This window comes from Schistocerca serialis, chromosome 2, assembly GCF_023864345.2.
Source record: "Schistocerca serialis cubense isolate TAMUIC-IGC-003099 chromosome 2, iqSchSeri2.2, whole genome shotgun sequence".
Classification (NCBI taxonomy): domain Eukaryota; kingdom Metazoa; phylum Arthropoda; class Insecta; order Orthoptera; family Acrididae; genus Schistocerca; species Schistocerca serialis.
Window position 1 is genome coordinate 649464820 of NC_064639.1, and position 22616 is coordinate 649487435.

The 22616-nt window shown below is 41.4% G+C and overlaps 1 protein-coding gene across 3 annotated transcripts in view; it reads right to left on the reverse strand.

The window, feature by feature from the left end:
• Positions 1 to 22616, reverse strand: part of LOC126457729 (esterase E4-like) — a 339670-nt gene that overhangs the window by 235228 nt on the left and 81826 nt on the right. The window contains exons 8-10 of one of the 3 annotated variants that reach the window (XM_050094270.1): positions 17894 to 18047; positions 13974 to 14103; positions 13727 to 13799 (exon numbers count right to left, since the gene is read on the reverse strand). The exons of 1 other annotated variant lie outside the window; for it this stretch is intronic. In XM_050094270.1, the coding sequence (XP_049950227.1) occupies positions 13727 to 13799; positions 13974 to 14103; positions 17894 to 18047 (357 nt within the window). The remainder of the gene's footprint in view (positions 1 to 13726; positions 13800 to 13973; positions 14104 to 17893; positions 18048 to 22616) is intronic. One more of the 3 variants, XM_050094269.1, reaches the window with a different exon arrangement.

The window sequence follows — 22616 nt, forward strand, 5'->3', positions numbered from 1 at the left end:
TAAGGAGGAGAAATGCGTACCATCACGTTTCCGACTTTGATAAAGGTTGGATTGTAGCTCATTGCGATTGCGGTTTGTCGTATCCCGACATTGCTGCACGCGTTGGTCGAGATCCAATGACTGTTATCAGAATATGGAATCGGTGGTTTCAGAGGAGTAATACGGAACTCCCTGCTGGATCCCAACGGCCTCGTATCACTAGCAGTCGAGATGACAGGCATCTTACCCGCACGGCTGTAACGGATCGTGCAGCCACGTCTCGATCCCCGAGTCAACAGATGGGGACGTTTGCAAGACAACAACCATCTGCACGATCAGTTCGATGACGTTTGTAGCAGCATGGACTATCAGCTCGGAGACCATGGCTGCGGTTATCCCTGACACTGCATCACAGACAGGAGCGACTGCGATGGTGTACTCAACGACGAACCTGGGTACACTAATGGCAAAACGCCATTTTTTCGGGTGAATCCAGGTTCTGTTTACAGCATGATGATGGTCGCATCCGTGTTTGGTGACATCGCTGTGAACGCACATTGGAAGCGTGTATTCGTCATCGCCATACTGGCGTATCACCTGGCGTGATGGTGTGGGGTGCCATTGGTTACATGTCTCGGTCACCTCTTGTTCGCATTGACGGTACTTTGAACAGTGGACGTTACATTTCAGATGTGTTACGACCCGTGGCTCCACCCTTCATTCGATCCCTGCGAAACCCTACATTTCAGCAGGATAATGCAAGACTGCATGTTGCAGGTCCTGTACGGGGCTTTCTGGAAACAGAAAATATTCGACTGGTGCCCTGGCCAGCACATTATCCAGATCTCTCACCAATTGAGAACGTCTGGTCAATGGTGGCCGAGCAACTGGCTCGTCGCAATACGCCAGTCACTGTTCTTCATGAACTGTAGTATCGTATTGAAGCTGCATGGGCCGCTGTACCTGTGCACGCCATCCAAGCTGTGTTTGACTCAATGTAAAGGCGTATCAAGACCGTTATTACGGCCAGAGGTGGTTGTTATGGGTACTGATTTCTCAGGATCTATGCACCCAAAATGCGTGAAAAAGTAATCACTTGTCACTTCTAGTATAATATATTTGTCCAATGAATACCCGTTTATCATCTGCATTTCTTCTTGGTGTAGTAATTTTAATGGCCAGTAGTGTACCCTATTCACAGACATCCAGCACACACTTCAAGTTGAATAATTGAGTGACAATGGATTCATGGTGATTATTCAGTTAGATACAGCTGGTGCGCTGAAAGGGAGAAACAGAAGTCTATTGTACGCTTGGAACAAAGCATTCTTTCCATCCAAGCCTATATTCTATACAACATGACATTCCTTTTCGGAAATACAGCTCCGCATACCATTTTATAGGATCTAAACAGGTCTGTATCATTAAGTCGCCGTTTCTCGCACATGTAACAAACAAAATCTTTGTATGACGCTCTAAGAGGCTTTTGTTTTTTCGTAACAAAATCAATTTGGGCAGCTGTAAAACAAATGTGACTCGCGGTGATCCTCCCCTGCTCCGAAATGTCAAAGAGGTACCGCACGTAAAAAAAGGAACTTAAAATGTGCTTAGACTCGATACAGAAAAGTTTAGCAGATTCTCCATCCATTTGCTCGGCCCCTGAAAAGTAACCCTGAACTGACGTACGGTATTTTAGTATATATTGCACTCGCAATGATTTCTCAGTCAGAGGAAATTTGTGTAACCTGGATGGTGGCAGGTAGGTCTACGGTAGCTATACATCGAATGCAGTGACCCAATCCCCTACTTGGCGGCCTGAATACGTATATAGATGCCACCGTGTGTTGGCTGGATTTAGAAGCACCAAAAATTACGGAAAGGTTTCGTGGAAGTGATAAAATCGATAAAAAAAGAGACGGTGAAATTTTTTAAATTGGAATTACATCCTACATTCATCGAGAAATATGTGTTGACGGGAGCCTCTTTTGCATTGCGAAAATGGCACCCAGCTGGTGCGAGTGTGGAAGTATCATGATTTTTTTTGTTATGCGCCTATTATTGAAATGTTATGCTGCTGCTTCAAAGTAAAGGTACTGTGGCTTACGTTCCGACATATCAACATTCGTTTGTGAAAATAATGAGATTACCATTCATGTAAAAAAAATGCACATGTTTAGTCGTAAGGGGAGGTTCAAATGGTTCAAATGGCTCTGAGCACTATGGGACTTAACTTCTGAGGTCATCAGTCCCCTAGAACCTAGAACTACTTAAACCTAACCAACCTAAGGACATCACAAACATCCACGCCCGAGGCAGGATTCGAACCTGCGGCCGTAGCGGTCGCGCGGTTGTGAGACTGTAGCGCCTAGAACCGCTCGGCCACAACGGCCGGCCCGTAAGGGGAGGATTGATTTGAAGTGGTGAATTGTGATTTTAGCACATTGAGGAGTATATCCGATCGTAAGGAGTCATAATATATTCATTCCACAAACAGCTGCACAATACAACAAGTTGGGGATCGCCTGGATCTGATATAGTGAACAAACAGGACGAGCAGTACGGCTGTAAGATAATGGATACACAATGTTCCCTCATAGGTTTCCCTAAGCATATCCTCGCGTTTGCGACGTTGAACTATCGACTGAGATGTTGATTACAGTACACCACTCCCTACTGGTGGTGTCAATCCAACCATTTCGGCCGCGGGAGCTCTATTGATTATCACATAGTGACGGACGCCTGTGCTTTACAACACTTGTTTGAGAGAGTCTTGGCGGGACGCAGCACTGACAGTAAAACTGAAACGCCAGTGAAACAAGTTCCTAGAGTTCAGGAGAATGGGGACACGTAGCTGGTGTGGGTGTGGGTATACCGCAATTTTTTCGGGTGCTGTACACATATAAACGAAAACTGCGCGGCTTGTCTGAAATGTGTACATGTTTCAGTGTAAAGTCACTGTGCCTTATGTTCCGGCATGTGCTATCGTGAGGGAGCATATATTCAACAAATCGGTAACTGTAAGGGTATGAGAGGGAGATTTTAATAGAAGAATTATTTGCAGGCTGTTGTTGTTGTTGTTGTTGTTGTTGCCTTCAGTCCTGAGACTGGCTTGATGCAGCTCTCCATGCTGCTCTACCCTGTGAAAGCTTCTTCATCTCCCAGTACTTACTGCAACCTACATCGTTCTCAATCTGCTTAGTGTATTCATCTCTTGGTCTCCCTCTACGATTTTTACCCTCCACGCTGCCCTCAAATGCTAAATTTGTGATCCCTTCATGCCTCGGAACATGTCCTACCAACCGGTCCCTTCATCTTCTCAAGTTGAGCCACAAACTCCTCTTCTCTCCAATTCGATTCAATACCTCCTCATCAGTTATGTTATCTACCCATCTAATCTTCAGCATTCTTCTGTAGCACCACATTTCGAAAGCTTCTATTCTCTTCTCGTCCAAACTATTTATCATCCATGTTTCACTTCCATACGTGGCTACACTCCATACAAATACTTTCCGAAACGACTTCCTGACACTTAAATCTATACTCGATGTTAACAAATTTCTCTTCTTCAGAAACGCTTTCCTTTCCATTGCCAGTCTACATTTTATATCCTCTCTACTTCGACCATCATCAGTTATTTTGCTCCCCAAATAGCAAAACTCCTTTACTACTTTAAGTGTGTCATTTCCTAAACTAATTCCCTCAGCATCACCCGACTTAATCCGACTACATTCCATTATCCTCGCTTTGCTTTTGTTGATGTTCATCTTATATCCTGCTTTCAAGACACTGTCAATTCCGTTCAACTGCTCTTCCAAGTCCTTTGCTGTCTCTGACAGAATTACAATGTCATCGGAGAACCTCAACGTTTTTATTTCTTCTCCATGGACTTTAATACCTACTCCAAATTTTTCTTTTGTTTCCTTTACTGCTTGCTCAATATACAGATTGAATAACATCGGGGAGAGGCTACAACCCTGTCTCACTCCCTTCCCAACCACTGCTTCCCTTTCGTGCCCCTCGACTCTTATAACTGCCATCTGGTTTCTGTACAAATTGTAAATAGCCTTTCGCTCCCTGTGTTTTACCCCTGCCACCTTTAGAATTTGAAAGAGAGTATTCCAGTCAACATTGTCAAAAGCTTTCCCTAAGTCCACAAATGCTAGAAATGTAGGTTTGCCTTTCCTTAATCTATTTTCCTAAGATAAGTCGTAGGGTCAGTATTGCCTCACGTGTTCCAACATTTCTGCGGAATCCAAACTGATCTTCGCCGAGGTCGGCTTCTACCAGTTTTTCCATTCGTCTGTAAAGAATTCGCGTTAGTATTTTGCAGCTGCGACTTATTAAACTGATAGTATTTGCAGGATAGATATTGAAATTTCATTGTGAGATTCAATCGACGAGGAGATATTTCCAGTGCATCGCTCGGTGGCAGACTACAGCAGCTATGGTAATATTTAATTGTAGTTACACATATAAATATGTTCTTGGTTCCCAACAGTCTTGTAAGTCTGGCTTAGAAAGCATAGAAGCAAGCAAGCAGGTCGGGGCCGGAAAGAGCATCACGGCAGAAGCCTTTAATCCGGGATTGGATTTCCCTTCCTTTGTACACCAGTTCGATGAATCTGAGAAAGTTTCCAGTCTGCCGCTGCTTATGACGTTTTGGCACGTGGCTCCCCCTGAACGTGTGAATAGTGAACTAACAGCCACTTTGCGTTAACTCGATTCTGAGACAGCGTGTATGCTCCGTGCTAATTTGAGAAGATTCAGTACGACAAGTGTTTGCGCTGGGAGTATTGATAGCATTCGAACTCCTGCTACTCAGGTCATCCTGGGCTGGGGACCCTCCACGGCCGGTGGTCCTCACTCTGGCTGACACGTTCTTCCGCGGTAGTGGTCAGGGGCCGAGTTTACGGGGGTTGTTTCCTCCGGTCCCTGAGGATTGGCGCTGCACTGCGGCAACGGTGCGCCGAGTGTGGACTTTTGGAACGTGAGTACGTGAGCTGTAAGGGTGTTTTCAACCATGTCAGTCAATTAGCCGTGAATGGATCGTGTTTCTCAATACATAGCACCGGTAGTTGTTGGTACTACTCTATTACGGATAGACCCTTTCCTCCCTCCTTCTTCGTCCTGATGTAGCTAAGACAACCAGTTAAGTAAGGAATTCTATAGCACTTTTAAAAGAGAAAATGCACTTAACAGTCCTGTAGTGGTCAAGAACGCTATAACAAAAACGGTATCAATTCACTTAGAAATTTCAAAATATGACTATCATTTCATACGTCACCACTTCCACTCGCGGTCAAATAATAATAGGTTTGGATTATTTAATGAAATTTCTCGTCAAAAACTTAGCACTGTTGTTTATGCACGCAAACTACTGTGCAGTGTCGATTTCTTTTTATTTCGAGTAGTTTTAAACTGTGCGAGGCAAATTGTTTAAACGCTATTTATCGATTTCATTAATACTTCCCGTGGCATGTCTTCTGAAGCAACATTGGTGACATCTTCAAGATATGATATTCCACACCAGATTTAATAACTCCTGAAGCAGTTCGTGAGATGCAACACAAAAAAGTGATCCAGGAAGGCTGAGGCAGCTTAGAGGCTACGGCAGAATGAGATATACCATGCTAGTTCATATGTCATCTGCAAAGCAAGCTACAGCTCTCTCTCTCTTTGTATACAACAACCTTTTTTTAAAGTGTATTTCGAGTCACCCACCTGCTGCCTCTGTGACTTCGTCAAATTTGGGTGTCAAGTAGCTACTGCATCTGTCTTATATCCCCTAAATCACGATCATGTGACCGGAAATTAATTATTCACTAACTTCAGCAGTATTTATGGGTCGATTCCCTGTCAGGTATTTGCTTTGGATGGAAGGCTTCTGTCGCTTGCGCTGTTTGATGACATGTTCTTGCATAGACCACTTGAGACGGCGTGGTAGGGGGAGGGGGAGGGGGATGGCGACAGGAGTTTCTCAGGTAGCAAACTCAAGGCGTTGCCACCACCCGACGCCTTTGTTCATGGGTTAGCTCCCTAATTCACGTAGCTGTGGAGCCGCCGACCGCCGACAGCAGTGCGGAGAACCCGCCGGCGCGTGGTGTGGCCGCTGACGGGCATGTCGCTTCGATGGGCCCCTGGTGCAACCCCAACTCCGGGCAACCCGCGCGGGTGCCGAGACGAGAGAAAGTTTTTCAGATATTTTAAGAGACCTGTGATGGTGTAATTACATGTTTCCTTATGCGATCGGAATGAAAAAAGCGCCGCAGTTGTTTAAATATTCCACTCACTGCAATCGAGCTCCTGACAAATTCTTTCAATAAACTACACTGAAACGCCAAATAAACTGGTGTAGGTATGCATATTAAAATGCAGACATATGCAACTTGGCAGAATAGGGTCCTGCTGACAGCAACGCATATATAAGGCAACAAGTGTATGGCGCAGTTGATAGATCAGTTACTGCAGCTACAATGATAGGTTATCAAGACATAAGTGAGTTTGAACTTGGTGTTACAGTCGCCGCACGAACGATGGGAGACAGCATGTCCCAGGTGGCTATGAAGAGGGAATTTTCCCATACAACCATTTACGAGTGTACCATGAATGTCAGGTGAAACATCATCTCCTACATCGCCGCAGCCAGAAAAAGACCCGGCAAGAATGGGACTAAAGGTAGCTGAAGAGAATCGTTTAACGTGACAGAAGTGCAACCCTTCCGCAAATTGCTTAAGATTCCAGTGCTGGGCCATCAAAAAGTGTCATCCGGCGAACTATGCAACGAAACATCATCGATATGGGCTTTCAAAGCCGAAGTCCCACTCGTGTATCCTTGATGGCTGCATGACACAAAGCTTTACGCCTCACCTAGGCCTGTCAACACCGGCATTGGACTGTTGATGACCAGAAACATGTTGCCCCGTTGGAAGACTGAGCGGTTGGACATGTATGGGTATGGAGACAAACTCATGAATCCATGGATACTGCATGTCAGCAGGAGACTGTTGAAGCTAGTGGAGGCTCTGTAATGGTGTGGGGCATGTGCAGTTGAAGCGATATGGAACCCCCGATACCTCTAGATACGACTCTGACAGGTGACACATATGTAAGCACCCTGTCTGATCACCTGCATCCATTCTTGTCGACTTCCATTCTGATGCACTTGGGAAATTCCAACACATACACTGACCACCACACTCCCCAGACATGTACATTATTGAGCATATCTGGGATGCCTTGCAACACGCTGTTCAGAAGAGATTTCCACCGCCTCGTACTCTTACAGTACGATCCAGCTCTGCAGGATTCGTGGCATAAATTCCCTCCAGCACTACTTCTGACATTTGTCCATTCCATGTCACGTTGTGGCATTTCTGCATGTTCATCGGGAACCTATGCCATATAAGGCAGGTGTACCAGTATGTTTGGCTCTTCATTGTATATATGCCATTATGCATCCCATTAATTTTTTAAATAACCAAACAATATTCCACCTATTGTCTACATTCTTTCAACAGTATTCCATAAACCGTGGTTGATCAGTCAGTATTTCCCAAAGGGGCTGGGCGAGGGGTGAGGAAAACCGAGGGATAACGATTTCAGTAATTCATCAACTAAACTGATGCAGTGATTGGGGGGAGGAGGATGAGCTATTTGAATAACATGATGCAGCTCGTGTGTACCGAAAGTGGCGCCATTGAGCTATTTGTCGCCAATTTTTTTAAAATCAATTTAATTTATTAGTCAATTAACTTGATATCAGAAGTGCTGCCAGGCTTCTGAGGGGGTGGGAGGGGTAGGGATCAAACGGAAAGCCACTTAACCGAACAATAGATTTAGGACATGTCAATCAAATTGATGGATTGTCCCCAGGAGGTCATAATCGACTTAACAGAACAATAGGTTATCTTCCTGGCAGATTAAAACTGTGTGCCAGTCTGAGACTCGAACTCGGGACCTTTGCCTTTTGCGGGCAAGTTGTGAGGATGGGGGGTGAGTCGTGCTTGGGAAGCTCAGTTGGTGGAGCACTTGCCTGCGAAAGGCAAAGGTCCCGAGTTAGAGTCTCGGTCCGGCACACGGTTTTAATCTGCCAGAAAGTTTCATATCAGCGCACACTCCGCTGCAGAGTGAAAATATCATTCTGGAAGCATCCCCCAGGCTGTGGCTAAGCCATGTCTCCGCAATAACCTTTCTTTCAGGAGTGCTAGTTCTGCAAGGTTCGCAGGAAAGCTTCTGTAAAGTTTGGAAGGTAGGAGATACTGGCAATAACGCACATTTGGTGCCAAGGGGGACCATGTACTGTATCACGCACAGTTATTTTACAAATTTACGAATTATACCTTCTTATACCGAAACATAGGAAATTAAGCGCCAAAGTGATGGGTCAGAGTCAATATAGCCAGTGAGGGTGTGCGACGGTCAGGTATAAGTGCAGTGCACCTCAAACAGTCAGAGACAATACAACGAGATAGACACCCATCACCGCAATCAATTATCTGACAAGGTAATTATTCTTTTGAATTAAATCTAATATGTGTATTGAGTCTTTAAATGAAAGTCGCGATGGTGCGACCGTTTGTGATATTGAGGCGTGTACTGAATTTCGGGAGATTTAAGCCGATTGTTGGGAGCCATTAGAAAAGAATTATTAATTTGATGGAAGTTATAGTTCACTCTAAGTCAAGCGTATATTGTTCATGGACCATTAAAAGAAGATGGAAATCATATTCAGTCAAAACTGGTCCTTGAAAATAAATATTTTATCTATTTCACCTGATTGTATTAGATACTGTCAGCTTACGGGAGAAAGAGGGATGTGTATGCTTTGGTTAGGTGTCAGAGCCTGAAAATAATTACAAGTTCTGATGCTGAACGTTCATTTCGAAAGTTTTAAGAAGTTTTACATTCACTCGACTCGGAGGTAGCCAAATACCTACACAGCATTTCATCACTGCGCAATGACGATCTCTGCAGTTTCATGCAAGCCTTATGTTTCATTATAATGAAAGAAAAGAAATAATAGAACATTACAGGAATCAATGAAGTTTCAGAGAGGAGAAGTAAGCTTGTGGATCTACAACAAGTAAGTGATAATTTCGCTTTATGGATATGAAACTGCGAAGATCAGATTACTTATTCAGATTTATAATTTTCTAGATGCCCAAACCTTGGGATCGAATGTTTACTTACTGGGTATAGCAAATGATAAGTCACGATAGGAATTAACTAAAACATCGATTTAGATCAAGCGGACTTCGACTGTGTGCTTGTACTGTATGAGTGTATACATAGGGAATAAAGACGTTTAGACAGCATACAGCGTAATCCCAGCATACTGTTAGATGATCTCAATCATACAGCAAAATAGTAATTTTACAGTGGTATACACAAGGAGAAAAAAATTGGCGGTCTACGTGGAATATAAGATCGCTTAATCGGGCACGTAGTTTAGAAAATTTAGAAAGGTGAATGGATAGATTAACAGATATAATGGGATTTAGTGAAGTTCGGTGGCAGTAGGAACAGGGGTTCTGGTCAGGTGAAAGAAGTGTTACAAATACAAAATCAAATAGGGGTAGTGCAGGAGTAGGTTTAATAATGATTAAAAAAAAATAGGATCGCGGATAGGCTACTACAAACAGCGTAGTGAACGCATTTTTTTTCCAAGATAGACGTGAAGACCACGCCTACCACAGTAGTGCAAGTTTATATGCCAAATAGCTCCGCAGATGATGAAGAAATTGAAGAAATATATGATGCGATAAAAGAAATTATCCAGATAGCTAAGGGAAACGACAGTTTAATATTCATGGGGGACTGAAATTCGAGCGTACGAAAAGGGAGAGAAAGAAAAGTAGTAGGTGCATATGGACTGGTGGTAAGGAATCACAAAGGAAGCCGCCTGATATAATTTTGGACAGAGCATAATTCTGAGGCTAGCAGAAATCCATGGGTAACACGATACCGAAATTAACTGATGGAAGGAGAAAAGAAGAAGAAGTACAAACGTCTCAAAAATTTAAGAGACATTTGGAGAAAAGAGAACCACCTCTATGAATATATAAAGATCTCCGATGGAAAACCAGTCCTAAGCAAAGAAGGGAAAGCACAAAGGTGGGAGGAGTATAGAGGGGTTATATATAAGGGCGATGTACTTGAGGGCAGTATTATGGAAATGGAGGTGGACGCAGATGAAGATGAAATGTGAAATATGATACTGCGTGAAGAATTTGACAGAGCATCAAAGACCTATGTCGAAACAAGGCCACGGCAGTAGGCAACATTCCAATAGATCTACTGATAGCCTTGGGAGAGCCAGCCATGACAAAATTCTACCATATTGTGAGCAAGATGTATGAGACAGGCGAAATAACTTCAAGACGAAAATTGTAATTCCAATCTCAAAGAAAGTGAGTGTTGACAGACGTGAAAATTACTGAACCTTTAATTTAATAAGTAACGGCTATAAAATACTAACTCGTATTCTTTACAGACGAATGGAAGAAATGGCAGAAGCCGACCTCGGTGAAGATCAAATTGTATATTGTAGAAATATTGGAACACGTGAGGCAATACTGACCTTACGACTTATCTTAGAAGACAGATTAAGAAAAGGCAAACCTACGTTTCTAGCACTTGTAGACTTAAAGAAAGCTTTTGACAATGTTGACTGGAATACTCTCTATGAAATTCTGAAGGTGGCAGGAGAAAAATACAGGGAGCGAAAGGCTATTTACAATTTGTACAGAAACCAGATGGCAGTTATAAGAGTCGAGGGGCATGAAAGGGCAGTAATGATTGGGACAGGAGTGAGATAGGTTTGTAGCCTATTCCCAATGTTATTCAATCTGTATATTGAGCAAGCACTAAAAGAAACGAAAGAAAAATTTGGTGTAGGAATTAAAATCCATGGAGAAGAAATGAAAACTGACGTTTACCGACGACATTGTAATTCTGTCAGAGACAGTAAAGCACCAGGAACAGCAGTTGAACTGAGTGTGTTGAAAGGAGGATACAAGAAAACAAGGATAATGGAATGTAGTCGAATTTAATCAGGTGATGCTACTTAAAGTAGTAGATGAGTTCTGCTATTTGGGGAGCAAAATAACTGATGATGGTCAAAGTAGAGACGATATAAATTGTAGACTGGCTATGGCAAGGAAAGTGTTTCTGAGAAAGAAAAATTTGTGAACATCGACTATAGATTTAAATACCAGGAAGTCTTTTCTGAAATAATTTGTATGGCGTGTAGCCATGTAAGGAAATGGAACGTGGACGATAAGTTGTTTAGACAAGAAGAGAATAGAAACCTTGGAAATGTGGTGCTACAGAATAATGTTGAAGATGGGCAGATCACGTAACTAGTGAGGAGGTATGGAGTAGAATTCGAGAGCAGAGGAATTTGTGGCCCAACTTGGGCAGAAGAAGAGATCGATTGCTAGGATATTCCGAGGCATCAGGGGATCACCAGTTTCGTATTGTAGGGAAGCGTAGAGGGTAAAAACCTTAGAGGGAGACCGAGAGATGAATACACTAAGCAGATTCAGGAGGATGTAGATTGAGGTAGTTACTCAGAGATGAAGAAGTTTGCACAGGACAGAGGACCACAACAGCACACCAACATACAGACACAGAACTAACAACTTCATACTAATCGTAGAGAGGACAGTAATATATCAAGACAATTATATTTTGTATTGCACTAAGTCAAGTTTTTGATGATTCATACCCAATATTTATAGCTGCTAACAACTATTATAAGTTACTGCCTTACTTAAAACACGTAAACCTCTTTGAGAGTTCCAACTTTTTATTGGCAGTCTATTTTTAACACCAGTGGGTCCACCAAGCCGCCCCTTCAGCATCCATTTTAAGAATAGAACCTAAAGTATTGTAGAGTTACTATAAGGTAAATACAGAGGTAGCCAATTTGACAGTCGGTTATAAATTAAAATAATTTGGTTATAAATTAGGAGAAAGAAATATGTGGGAAATCTAGCGATCATACATTCTGCACCATCTATCCTGATCCATTGAGTTTCCAAGCATTTCTACCTTACCCAGTTGGTCTAGAGGGGTTTTTGTTTACTTAGGGTGATCTGGTAACAATGTAGAGTGAGTATGACGTAAGGAAAAGATTCAGGCAAGGAATGATATAATTTTAAAATTTGTCTCTTCGATATTCAGATCATTAGAGACGGAGCACTAATTCAGTTATGCAAGGATGAGACAATGTGTCGTTTCACCATTCAGCAACAATCCTCCAACGCGGAGGTTACCGAGTGTTTCAGTCCAGTTATGAACAGTGTTTTATTTGTTATTTTCCTGAGGGTTACGGTAACGTATTTAAATTATCTAAATCGAACATGATTTTTCTCTATCATGTAGGTGATATATTTAAACCGTGAAGTGGTCTGTTTCTGTTTTTGTCAGCACAACCTGTCAGGTTTCTATATTTCTTTCAAATCAGCATGACACATGGTGCAGTGGTTAAAGCAGAGAACTCATATTCTGGAGGAGAAGGGTTAGAATCGCTAAATCCGTTTAGATTTAGACTCTTCATAGTTCCCAGATTTCCTTGAAGCAAATATCATGATTGCCCTTATGGACACATCAAAAATGGGTCTGAGTACTATGGGACTTAACAGCTGAGGTCATCAGTCCCCTAGAACTTAGAACTACTTAAACCTAACTAACCTAAGGACATCACATACACCCATGCCTGAGGCAGGATTCGACAGTAGCGGTCGCGTGGTTCCAGACTGTAGCGCCTAGAACAGCTCTGCCACCCCGGCCGGCATGGACACATCCATTTGCCTCCACCATACGTCCCTAATACAGTCTCTTGCTTCCTCTGAAACGACATTTTTGTCGATTTCCAAGCATCATCCTCCATTCTCTTTCTTTCATACACGTAGGGTATGCTGACGCAAACTGAAGCAATGAAACTCCAAAAGAGAAATTTACGCCATTTACATCACCAGAGGATGGACTGTGGTCTCTGAGACACGCTTTGAAAAATTCTAAAAGTTAATGATTATTTGTTTCCCTTAATCAGTTGAAGAGTCACACATTTCATATTTTAATTTTAGTCGTTTACATTAATTGGGCACACACTACAGGACGACTGTCTGTACTACCTACTATGAAGTACAATATCTATTTTCCAAGTTGAAAGTATGAAACCTTATCACTGTTCTTGTTAGTTATTTTACTGTGTGAATGGATTGGAAGAGTCACAGTTAGTAGTACTATAGAAGAAGTACAAGGACAAACTGATGAGAAACATGTGCTGCGCGACATGCGGCCAATGATGATAGCTTACCAGCTGCAAAAGAATTCTCATTAAAGCTTCAGATTTACGAAATTAGGCTACAATCACATGAAATCTACTGCGATCTGTACTACCTACAAAAACAGTTTATTTATTTTTTGTAATGGTTTACAAAATTATTTATGTATTTAGTAAGGTAACGAAGGAATATTTTCGATAAAAATTACACCATAATTCGATATACTGCACCAAACAGGCACTGTCTTGAGCCCTGAATACAAATGCAGATACTACGGTCATTTGCTCCATAAAGGCGCGATTTTCCTTTTCATGAGCATTATTGACAACTTTTGGTGTGTGAGGCTACGTAGATGAATTAACACCAGCTTTCTTTTTATGCAGCGCATTCCAGAAATCCATCCTCTCTTTGAACAAATTTTCCTTGACTGCAAGTCCATCGTTCGTTATCTCCAGGTACTGGCAGTGGTCCGCACTCACCGCAGGCCAAGATACAGAGATAATCTCGTCGCCTACTGGTGTTGGATTCCTGAAAACGATGAGAAATTGCACAATGTAACTACGAAATCGCATCTTAAACGCATAACAAAAGACGATTATGTACCAGTTCATAAGAGAAAAAAGTAGGCAGTCAAACCAGAAAAAATATCTGTACTCAATATGAAAAGTAAATAAGGAATAGAAATAAGTGTAAGTAGTTCACCCAGTCTTAGCGAAATTGGTCCAGAGTTTAGTCATTCTGGCGATGACTCTTCCCTCTACAGTATTCGGTGCACTGGGCTTGAGAAGTCCAAAGCGAAATAGGTACGGGATGTCATCACCGTGACACGCTCCTGGAATTAAAAACCACAGTCACTTCTTTAAGCTGCTGTCTGTTCCACATAATGGTGAAACACGATCGATCAGTGCCGCTAGGTAATACAATTCATGTGGAAACTCACCCAGTACAGTAACCTCCTCTCACATAGGTGTATATTTGTTTATCCTCAAAGCGATTTATTGTTTCACAAAAAGGAATGCTTCTCGGATTACTATAAAACAATTTGTACTGGAATTTTAGTATGAAATTGTTTTACGCCCTTGATTTCTGTCCTTTCCCTGTGGAAAACGACCACCTCAACTGAGGTAGACCTGCACTGAGGCGGGACGGGTGTACGATTTATACAGAATAATGGCTTTTCTCATACAACTTTCCTTCCACTCAGCTTTAAGTGATTTATTCACAATCGATCTCGAAACAACTCTGGCTTTATCGTCAGGTGCCTCAGCACCGTTTCTGTGTGATGTACCACAGCAAGTACATCCTGTTAACGCGTCCCTTAAACCCTTGTTTCGTAACTACATACCACAGGCAGGTTTCTAATTATTTTTGTGGACTGATGAATCTGTGCAACAGCGAAATAGAACTGTTGCTTTCTCGTGCATAAATTGAAAGTTTAAATTTATTTATGCACTTGTCAAGTGAGTTAGTTACAGTTTTCATATTACAAACAATTATACCAAATGCTTTCACTTTCCCTTTTTTCTAGGCAAAAACATGAGCTCAACTCCAGGAACTAGAAAAGAAAAAAAATAATAGCCATGTAAACGATTAGTAGAGGCTTACGGTAAGCTTTTCATTTTCATGGACTTAGTTATGTACCATTAGCTTGTTTCACTCATGAGAATGAAGCGCTATTAGATATATCGTAGCGGAGATCTCAGAAATATTTGTATGTGTTCGAGGGTATGTAGAAGTCCGTACCAAAAGAGGACAAAAAAGTTTTGATCAGTTATGAAATTTTACGAACAATATTGCAGCATAGAGAGACAAGCACTTGAGAATTTTAAAAAATTAGTGGATAGCAGCTTTAATTATAAATCATACCTATTCCGCTGTGTTGATGATGCGTTACAGAGATGCTAGATTGTTTACTATCACCATGCTGGTTTTTGCTCGAAGGAATAGTAATGGCAGAATATATCACGATTCAGCAATCAAACACATACACGCTTTAATATTCCAATTCCATCGAGATTAATTTACGATGAGAATGTCAGCCATTTTCCATATTATTTTATTGCGGATCAAACGCCATTTTTGTCACTCTAGTTAATGAGACAATACTAAGGAAAATTAGGTAATGTGAAAGTATTTTAAAGTTCAGCAGATAAATAGAGACCTTTGAATGTGCGTTTCCAATGGCGTCAGAGAAAAATATCAAAAATTTAGTTAACCTGCTTCCCAAAAGGTCACTTAGCGTTTAGGAACTGAGGAACTCGTGTGTAGCACTCCATTTAATCACAAAGGAAGTAGCTCCCAAGCCACCCGTGGCCAACTTCCGTCAAAAACGAGTGACATTTGAGTAGCTCAGTACGCTGAGGGCCTTGGTGTCTAACCGCTCACTCGGTGATAATAATTCATTCGGTTTATTGTCAATATAATACTGTGAATGTTGGCTAGCCAGGTTGATGATTAATTTAAGTTATGCATTAACTTGTTAAAGTAGAATATTCATCGTGAACTACATGCCAAGTAGGATCACGTTACAGCAGAGGTTGTTCCAGTGGAACGTGATCTGTTGACAACATACCAGCTATGCACCCTCTGCCGGTAGCCAATAGGAGCCATCGGAGAGATATCACGTGGTGTCTGTTGGTCGCCGTCCAAATCCTCGTTTCCAGGCGCAAAATCTGTCTAGCCTCGGCTGTCACCTAGCAATGGCGTGATTCTTCTCGTATGTATTTGTTCGGACTTTATTCCGACCTAAAATTAGCTTCTACTGATCTTGGAACACCTGCTCGCGCCTGTCTCTATTCCGTACAGTGAATGTATGTCTCTTATTTTTAATCGACGCTTTCGTTTAAAAATCGTTTCAGATATGCATATCCTCCTAAATCCATATCAGGTCATCCCTGTATCTGTGGAATATGCTGCTATTGCAGTTATGTCGTACTGGGAATTCTCCCACACCAGTGAAATGGTTGTAGTACTGAACGTATAATGTGTTATCAATAGAATTAATATCCGCTAGCTTCTTTGACTGCGCATGTGAACTCTAACTTCATCATAACACTCTAACTGTTTGGAGAAATACAACGAAGGCTTACAGGACAAAGAGTAACGCAAGCAAGCTGTTGGTGCCATACGGGGGAAAACGATCTAACGATCTGCTCAGCCGGCTGCATCTACAATGACCTACTTTAATGTCTTCCAAACAAGATGAGCATTAGGGACGATTAGATTTTTGTCAACAACGAGGTTATTAAAGAGGGTGCATAAGGTCGGATTGGAGGAAGGGAAGAAAATGGCTATGTCCTTTTCAGATACATCATCCCTTCACAGACTGTTTTCGATTGAAGAGAATCACTGCAAATTATTATTAGTCTGGATGGGGATGGAGGTTGTTCTCGCAACTGTGTATGTGGTAGACGAATTGTACGCAATATTCCGTCTAAGAATTATAAATTCTATAGGTGCTCAGTATATTGCCTAAATCAATACATTGCCTAAACAAAGCACGTTTGAGAACACACTTCGTTGTTGCGTATAGAAGAAATATTCCTCTGGCGAGAATATCGTTTTCTTTTGTACGTGCTTAAAATAATCTATAGTTTGGACTTGCGAAGAGATGGGATAAAGAGAGGTACAATGTGTGGGGAAGAACCAATATGGAGCGCAATGTTCCGTCTCTTAATGTTAAAGCATCGCTGCTGTAAATAGTGCGCTTAGGTAAGATATGACTGAATGAAGTGTTGCAGAAATAAACTGGCAACGGCGAAAGAGGAGAACGGATGGTATGTAAGAACTTTAGACAGTAGGTTACACTCGCCGTCTCACGCTAAGAAGCAACAACAGTGGTGTATTATCAGAAGAGAGTACATGTTTCAGGTGTCCTATAGACAACAGTTCTGTTGCGGTACTAGTGAGAGGTGCAGCACACTACGGGAGTGAAATGATCCTGAACTAGAAACGTAGTACAAATTTTAAGTACGCCAACTCGTACGGTTCTTGTGAGCAAAACGTCTAAATTGCCTACAGGTTCACCGTGGAACACTGGCAGTACATCGCGACCAAATGTTATGTCCATCCAATAGTAGGGAAATTGTACCAATAATTTGCCCGAGATCGCAAAAGCGTGGGTGATTCTCAGCCGAAAGGAAAGAAAATCTTGCACCATTATGTTTGCATCTTTTCGGCAAACTGACAGAACTATGGGGGAAAGAGATATGACAATGATGAGGACGTTCGCACAGCGATTTTTTATTGGCTTGTCTACTACACTGAAAAATAGTGTCATGTATTGTCTCCCTTTGACGTGTACTCCAGCAATCAATAAAAGTTACTCAGCTTATCCTAATAAGGTCCGACTTACAGTACTTTCTGTCGTACACTCATAGTAGCCGGAGATTAGAAGTCCTGAGGTTTTACATTCTTGTGGCGAAGTATCCCAACGCGGAAACGTACAACACAGGGCTGCTTTCTCCCTCTCTCTCTCTCTCTCTCTCTCTCTCTCCCACTCACTCACACTCAAACACACACACACACACACACACAGTTATAAGCCGAAATTGCAATATCGATGACAACTGCGCCGTTTATTTACCAGATGATAAAACATTATTTTATCCTGAAAGCAATACCTTTGTATTTCGAGGCTCCGAACATCTTCTTCAAAATGTTGAGCTTCGTGTCGACATCGAAGAGATAGAAGTAGACGGGTGGCGCTGCAGAAACTGAAGCATGCAGCCTGGCGACTTCCAGCGCTGCGTACACGAAAAAGGAGTCTCCTCGTATCTGTAACACATGAAAACACACTGATCGCGTTGTTGGTTGGTTTGTTTACGGGAGGAGACCAGACAGCGACGTCATCGTTCTCATCGGATTAGCGAAGGACGGGGAAAGAAGTCGGCCGTGCCCTTTCAAAGGAACCATCCCGGCATTTGCGGTGGTGGTGGTGGTGGTGGTGGGGGGTAGTGTTTAACGTCCCATCGACAACGAGGTCATTAGAGACGGAGCGCAAGCTCGGGTTAGGGGAGGATTGGGAAGGAAATCGGCCGTGCCCTTTCAAAGGAACCATCCCGGCATTTGCCTGAAACGATTTAGGGAAATCACGGAAAACCTAAATTAGGATGGCCGGAGACGGGATTGAACCGTCGTCCTCCCGAATGCGAGTCCAGTGTGCTAAGCACTGCGCCACCTCGCTCGGTCCGGCATTTGCCTGGAGCGATTTAGGGAAATCACGGAAAACCTAAATCAGGATGGCCGGACGCGGGATTAAACCGTCGTCCTCCCGAATGCGATCGCATTGTTTCGCAGGACTGAGGTTTGCAGTTTCTCATAGGTCAAGGAAATTCTGTAATATACTTAGGAGTAAGTATTTATTATCGTAAACTGTTTGTCATCAGCAGTTCATATCTTCATCGTCACTGTCTCAGTGACCCTGTTTGCTGGAAACCTCATAGTGTAAATTGCCATGTGTGAACAATACTCTAAGAAAAAGAAAGTTTAAGACGACGAATGTATCATTAACTACTGCCGTGTGTTTAACTCCCATCAGGGTCCGTCAACTTTGCTCGGGCACTAGCTGTGTTGAGGATTGTGGTAGCACACTTTTACTGGATATGAAAGTGCAACGCCTGTCATGAGGGCAAATTGTCAAATTGTTTGAAAGTACACCTCATTAAAGCTAGGTTTACCAGTCTTCAGGAGAAAGTAACTTTCATAAATAAATTATAAGTAATAAATTAATTAATAATGTATTTTTTCAATTTCATAACCTAATACATTTTCGTTGTTTTCATCGTTCATGTTTTAATTTTCTATTTTAACACACTTATTAAAAAATACATTTACCTCGATTAACAACTTTTTCTCAAATATTGCTTACACCTAACAGTAAAGAACGTCGCTCTTTACTGAAAACTTGACTAAATTCAATTTGGTTTTCAGTAAAGAACGTATTTGATACAGTGTTGATGCAAAACAAACGATTGCTTGTATCATTTGTCAGTACTACTTTCATTTATAATAGTGGCATATCAGTTGTTTATGTTTTTAGTGCTAATTACGTTAACAGCTGATTGCGGGAACAACATTGGTCCATGTTTTTGTGATTCTGAGTTAAGTGTTTATTTCCCTGTTCAGACGCTCCCTCTAGCTAATTAATGCAGGAATAACATTTTTCCAACACTGTTAGTGGAAGAAATGAGATTCCGAAGTTACGTCAGAGGAGAAACAACACCTGCCGATGTCTAGTGCTATTTCTACGACCATCGTTCGCTAGTATGCTGCCTGATATTATCTCCTTACTGCTGCGATTTTTCAATGTTAGACACCATGATGGAATGTATGAATGTAGATGATGGCGGTGTAAGTTTAAAGAGGAAAAAGGTTTAAAGAATGTTTAGTATCAACGTGGAATCATAGAAAGGTCGCGAACTAAGGATTTAGACTACAGAAACTACAGTGGAAAGTTAGTTTCAAAGAAAAATATTGGTGAAGATTCAAGTAAGTAATGCTATGATAATGAAGGTTAAGTATAATTAAAGAAGTAAACTAATAATTTATTTTATTACTGAAGTATCTGTATGATTTCCTGCATGTAGTCCGTAAAGGTTTGGAAGAATTCTTGAAGAGGAAAGAAATGAAATATTTTCACGTTTCTATGACCTGGCATCAAAGGATGCACACTATTCTTATCTTCAAGGATTGACTTATGTAGGTAAAATTTTTTGAAGGCGAGGAAGAGTACCGGAAGGAGTTAACTGCAAACCAAGGTGCAACAGCTTTCAATATTTCATTACTTCCAGCACTGGACGATCAGAGGTGTGCAAGAAAGTTTTCATATGTATCCTTGGCGTCACAAGCCAAAAGGTCCGGAGGATAACCAATCTACTTTCTTGTGAAAAGTCCACTTTTGATTAGAGGGGTAAAAATACATCAGGAAATCAAATCAGCGATGCAGAAATAAGTATGGTTATTGATATCATAAATTCCTATCCCCTAAAAACTTACTCATTATGACACCAGGGGACATTTTTATTTAGGTAGGCAACTGAATGTCAAAATCATGTATGAGCACTTGAAAATACGGCGTCCCAAGCAAATAATGTAAAATATGACTTTTATCTGAAAATATTCAAAGAAAGGTTTTCACTTACATTTCGTCGCTCCCAAGCTGACAAATACGGAGCTTGTGAAGTGCTTAAAAATAAATTATAAACAAAATACTGAATGAAAAACTGAAGATGGTTCTACTATAGAACTGAGGGACCATAAACGCTGGGCTTCAAAATTTTCTTCTCACATTCGTGAAGGAAAAGAAATAATGTTAAAAAGAGGGTGATGTTGCAGGTACTGCCATAGATTTTATGTACATCTGTCCCTTCCTAGCGTGCCAGTTCAAGAAGCATGCTACTTCTGGCAACTCAATTTTGGTGTTCAATATCCATTATCTCAAAACAGGACATGGAAAATTGTATATTTACGATGAAGGTGTCGCAAAAAAGAGTCCTGATGAAGTCTGTACTTGATTTCAGACAAAATGAGTTGCTACCAAGCGAAAACAAGCAAATATGCTTCCCGGTCAGTGGCCATTCGCTCCTCCCATGTGACAGGGACTTCACGGTCATTAAGAAGAAAATCTGAGCTGTCGGCAGGATTTATAGGACACAAAGTTTGTAGTACTTGTTCTTACTGCAAGTACCTTACAAAAATACCAGGTTAATGTTGTTTCAACAGACAATTATAGCATTCAGAATTGGTGGCCGGAAAATTACAAACTGAGTTTCCTGTCTTAAGAATAAGTGAACAGCAAAGTACTCCCAAGAAATAAGAAATAATCTTTCACTGAATAAGAATTCATGGAATGTGAATACAGAAGTGGGTGTAGTGGAAATGTCACAGAAAACTGCACATTGGAGGCCTACTGAGGCACCTTTCTCGTTTACTTATAGATTTAAACGCAACAGTGGTTCTACCCACTCCTGCATCATACGAAAACTGTGTTTCATTAACCGCCAATAAAAGAGCTGGCTCCAAGAAACTGGAGTGACATATCACTGAAGAGCACACTTACTCTTACAGAGCACTCTGTAACTGAGTTTTAGTGGTCTGTAAAGATCCTGACAATGAATAAGAAATATGGGGATAAGCAATACTTTACCAAACTTTCTATTTCATTGACTGTATTCAGTAATTAAATGTTGGTGTTCAGAACTTGTATGTAAACTTAAAAACAGTTTGAAATTGAGAAACAATAAAGCTGGTGTTCAGAACCTATCATGTAGCCCCATAATACAAGTTTTTGTATTCAGATCAATAAATTTTTAAATAAACTGATGAGTAACATGGAACTGCATTTGTGAAAAGCAACTGATTTCAGGAACAACACATGTCCACCAAAATTACGTATGAAAATAACTGTATAATCACGACGTTGAAAATGGTGTCTGTATATCACCAGAAAATGTATCTTACAAAGTATAAGTGAACTGACAAAGTCTCAAATAAACATAGTTTTCAATTTTTCTCGAAAGCAATTGGCATGGAATAGCGCTGTTTCTGCAAACAATGATTCTGCGACTGGAGTTGGATTGAAGTGCTCCTCTACGTAAGTATCGCCGTGAAAAGTTTGAAAAGACCTACATACAATACTTGAATATTTGTCTGCATAGAAGTGATTATGATTAGGAAATGCAGTTTCAGTTTGTTCAAATGGTTCAAATGGCTCTGAGCACTATGGGACTTAACTTCTAAGGTCATCAGTCCCCTAGAACTTAGAACTACTTAAACCTAACTAACTTAAGGACATCACACACAGCCATGCCCGAGGCAGGATTCGAACCTGCGACCGTAGTGGCCACGCGGTTCCAGACTGTAGCGCCTTTAACCGCTTGGCCACACCGGCCGGCTTCAGATTGTTGATCGTTGTTTTATGTTCTCAGAATTACCGGTTTCGGGCAGTTCAAATGGCTTTGAGCACTATGGAACATAACTTCTGAGGTCATCAGTCCCCTGGAACTTAGAACTACTTAAACCTAACCAACCTAAGGACATCACACACATCCATGCACGAGGCAGGATTCGAACCTGCGACCGTAGCGGTTGCGGGGTTCCAGATTGTAGCACCTAGAACCGCTCGGCCACAGTGGCCAGCTTTTCGGGTAGTGACACCTATATTCTGATCTGTTAAAAAACATGCAAAGTAAATGAAAACTGGGATGTGATCCTTCGTTTACAATATTATAGAGCTAAAGAGTTTCTAGTTATTTACAGTACCAACGTTTTAGACACAGCATTCACGTAGTAACAGGATAATCGATCTCAACGAAAATATTGGCAGTTCAACTGTAATATACTATA